Source organism: Primulina eburnea, chromosome 9 (assembly GCF_022965805.1).
Source record: "Primulina eburnea isolate SZY01 chromosome 9, ASM2296580v1, whole genome shotgun sequence".
Taxonomy (NCBI): domain Eukaryota; kingdom Viridiplantae; phylum Streptophyta; class Magnoliopsida; order Lamiales; family Gesneriaceae; genus Primulina; species Primulina eburnea.
The window spans coordinates 17,592,040-17,595,529 of NC_133109.1; the positions used below are offsets into that span (position 1 = coordinate 17,592,040).

The window sequence follows — 3,490 nt, forward strand, 5'->3', positions numbered from 1 at the left end:
CACTATTAAAGATTTTAGTTTTACCAAAAAACCCGAGAGGAACCTTGTGTACACAAAAAGGTTAGTGGGAGTGCGCAGCAACATCCCTAGTACTTTATGTTAATGACATACTACTCATTGGGAATTAAGTATGGATTTTGCAATAAACTAAAGTATTGTTACCTAGTAAATTCTCTATGAAGGATATGGGTGAAGCATCCAATGTATTGGGAATACAGATCTATGGGGATAGATCGAAAAGGATGATATGGCTCACCAAATCCACATATATCGATACCATACTAAGGATATTTTCTATAGAGGAGTCCAAGAGAGGATATCTCCCAATTTTTCATGGTGTGACTCTATGAAAGTATATGTGCCCTCAAACTGATGAAGAGATAAAACCATGAGCCATATTCCAGTTGCATCTGCTATAGGTAGTATAATGTATGATATGATATCTACTCAACTTGATATTGCATTTGCATTGAGTGTTGAAAGAAGATATCAATCGAATCCTGGTTTATTGCATTGGAAAGCCGTGAAGGACATTTTTAAGTACTTGAGAAAAACTAAGAATTTGTTCTTGGTCTACAAGAGTGGAGAATTAAAATTAGAAGGTTTTACTGATTCTAACTTCGAATCAGATGTGGATGATTCGAAATCAACATCTGGATTTGTATTCAAGCTCAATGATGGTGATGTCTCTTGGAAGAGTTCCAAGCAAGACATCGTAGCCAATTCAACAAGTGAGATCGAATACATAGCTACATCGATTGTAGTAAATAAGGGTGTTCAGATGAGAGATTTCATTCAAGAGTTGGGTGTCAATCCTCAAACAGTTTATCCAATCTCGGTCAACTATGACAACACTGATGTTGTTGCACAAACAAAGGAATTGAGGTTTCATCAATGATCCAAACAAATATAGAAGAAGTTCAACATAATCCGAGAGATTGTAGGAAGATGAGACATATCAGTAGAGAGTCGCCTCTGCATATAAATACTGTTGATCCACTGATGATGCCCCTGCCAGGACCATTGTTTGAGAAGCATCGTGAAGCAATATGTCTAAGATATGTGGGTAGTTGGTTATTGGGCAAGTGAACGATTGTTAGAGTAGATGCCCAGCTAGCCAACTTGTGGCTTGAAATTCATTGACTGTGATATAAAAACGATCTTTATTTTAATAATATTTTATGGTTTATCCAATTATGATATTTACTTTATCTGTCAACTCATGCAAACAGCATAGATAAAGTTCTTGAATATATAATAGGTACCATGAGGTCTGTCTCTCAAAGTAATACCATGAAACTCATTAGGAAATATACCATATATTCTAAACAGGTTCCTAGTCAAATCAGCAACTCAAAATAAGGATAAATGTCACTTGAGATTGATATTAGCATCTGTGACGTAAATATCATGTTTCATTGTTATGAGCATGGAGATGTCCATTCATACAGATAGGTGATCATTTGATGATTTACTGAACAAACCTCTCTCAAAATGTCTGTGGTTATTACTTGTCGAGTGGAATAGTCCACAGTTATAGTTTTATACCATTAGTCCTTTGACCTGGGCCAATGTAGAGTCTCTACGTACTAGCATGCACTTTGATCCGTTTACCAAATCTATTGAGGGTCGCAAGATTTCGAGGTTTAGTGTAGTTTCGAAATATGTAGGAGCAAATGCATTGTAGTCGGGGATTCACCGTTTGCCTATGGTTGAAGATATCCTATGTGATCTGATGAGTTAATAGTTCAAGTGTCTCTGGCCAGAGCAAGAAATGTGTCTTAGGGAAATGTGTTTTCCTAGTGGCACATAGGATGTAACTATTAATACTCAAAGATACATCCAATCATTATCGAATTCATATGCAACCCGCGATATATTAATGGTTGAAGATTCGAATGAGATATATGAGTTGAAGGGACCTTACTGTACGCTAACCATAACTTAAGGTTCTTGTAGGAACTATCAGTGATATCTAAGGATCATGAGGCGATGATACTAGACGCCCTTACCATGATCTGATAGTTGCAATCAGAAATTAGTTATGACATTCTTGATCAAAGTATGAATGAAAAGAATGTGGCTTATTATGTTAAGCCTAAATAAGAATAAATGTATGTTGAATTACATGGAGATGTGAACCCACGACTAGTTGTATCCTTGAACCATTGATGGCCACGCAAGTATTGGATTATGTATTCTCGTTGAGAAAGTCAAAGTTCAAGGAGTTGAATTTGGTGACTAAAGTTTAATGGAGATAAAACATAATATTTATAAAGGAGTTTATAAGTTGATTCTATAAGATTAAAGAAATAGAAGTTAGCTTAATTGCTAATTGAAGAATGAGAGTGGAACGTCCTGTTTTGAAGAAAAGGTTCACAAAACTGGCAGCTGCCAAATAAAGACAATGGAAATTTAAAAATTTCAATTTTCATTATATGAAGAAGATTTGTATCATTTGTACATCGTCACTATCGGATCGTCGATCGGGGTTATAAGCGTTCACAATTGTTTATTTATTGAATTTGAAATTTACTTATTAAATAAAAGTACTAATATTATTGATTACTAATATGCAGAAATTCTCATAAAATATTATAGAGGGAACTAGAAATGATAGACTAATAAGTTAATTAAATAAAATTAAATAATGACTATTTTATTTTAATTAATATGATTGTACATAAAATAAATGTACATTTGTAAGTGTATCCATAATATAATAACATACAACTAGTATATTCTCAATAAATATATTATCTAAGGTTGAAAACACATAATGTTAAAAACACAACACAAAATTCCTCCTTCCCTTCCCAACATGTTTCAGCCATCTCTGTTAGATTAGGTGCCCGTCAAGCCAACTTGTGGCTCGGGCTTTATTGACTCTAATGTAAAACAATCTTTATTTTAATAATATTTTACAATTTTATTCGATTATGGCATTATACTTTATCTGTATACCCATGCAAGCTGCATAGATAAAGTCCTTGAATGTACAATAGGTACCATGAGGTCTGCGTCCCAATGTAAGATCATGAAACTCATTAAGAAGCGTACCGTATATTCTAAACAGTTTCCTAGTCGATTCAGGCGCCTAAAACAAGGATAAAGGTCGATCGAGCTCGGGACTAGCATCTGTGGAGTAAACACCAGGTTTCATTGTTAAGGGCATAGAGATTTCCATTAACACAGATGCGTGATCATATGATGATGCAATGAACAACCCTCCTTTGGACTGTCCAAGTGCTTCTCACTTATCGTGTGGAATAGTCCGCAGTTATGGTTGTACACCATTAGTCCTTTGACCCGGGACAATGTAAGGGCTATACGTACTAGCATGCACTTTGATCCGTTTACCGACTCCATCGAGGGTCATTAGGTGGCGAGGTTGGCTGTAGTTTTGAAATACGTAGGAGCAAATACGTTGTAGTCGGGGATTAACCGTTTACCTACGGGTAAAGATATCCTATGTGGTCTTATGAGTCAT

General features: G+C 35.4%; 1 protein-coding gene across 1 annotated transcript; it reads left to right on the top strand.

The window, feature by feature from the left end:
• The first annotated feature begins 388 nt into the window (after window positions 1-388).
• LOC140840768 (secreted RxLR effector protein 161-like) lies at window positions 389-898 on the top strand. Its single transcript, XM_073207935.1, has one exon. The coding sequence runs from the start codon at window positions 389-391 to the stop codon at window positions 896-898; it is 510 nt and encodes a 169-aa protein (XP_073064036.1).
• Window positions 899-3,490: the final 2,592 nt, after the last annotated feature.

Coding starts and splice junctions, on each gene's coding strand:
- LOC140840768 (XM_073207935.1), top strand. CDS start 389: ATGAGCCATATTCCAGTTGCATCTGCTATAGGTAGTATAATGTATGAT.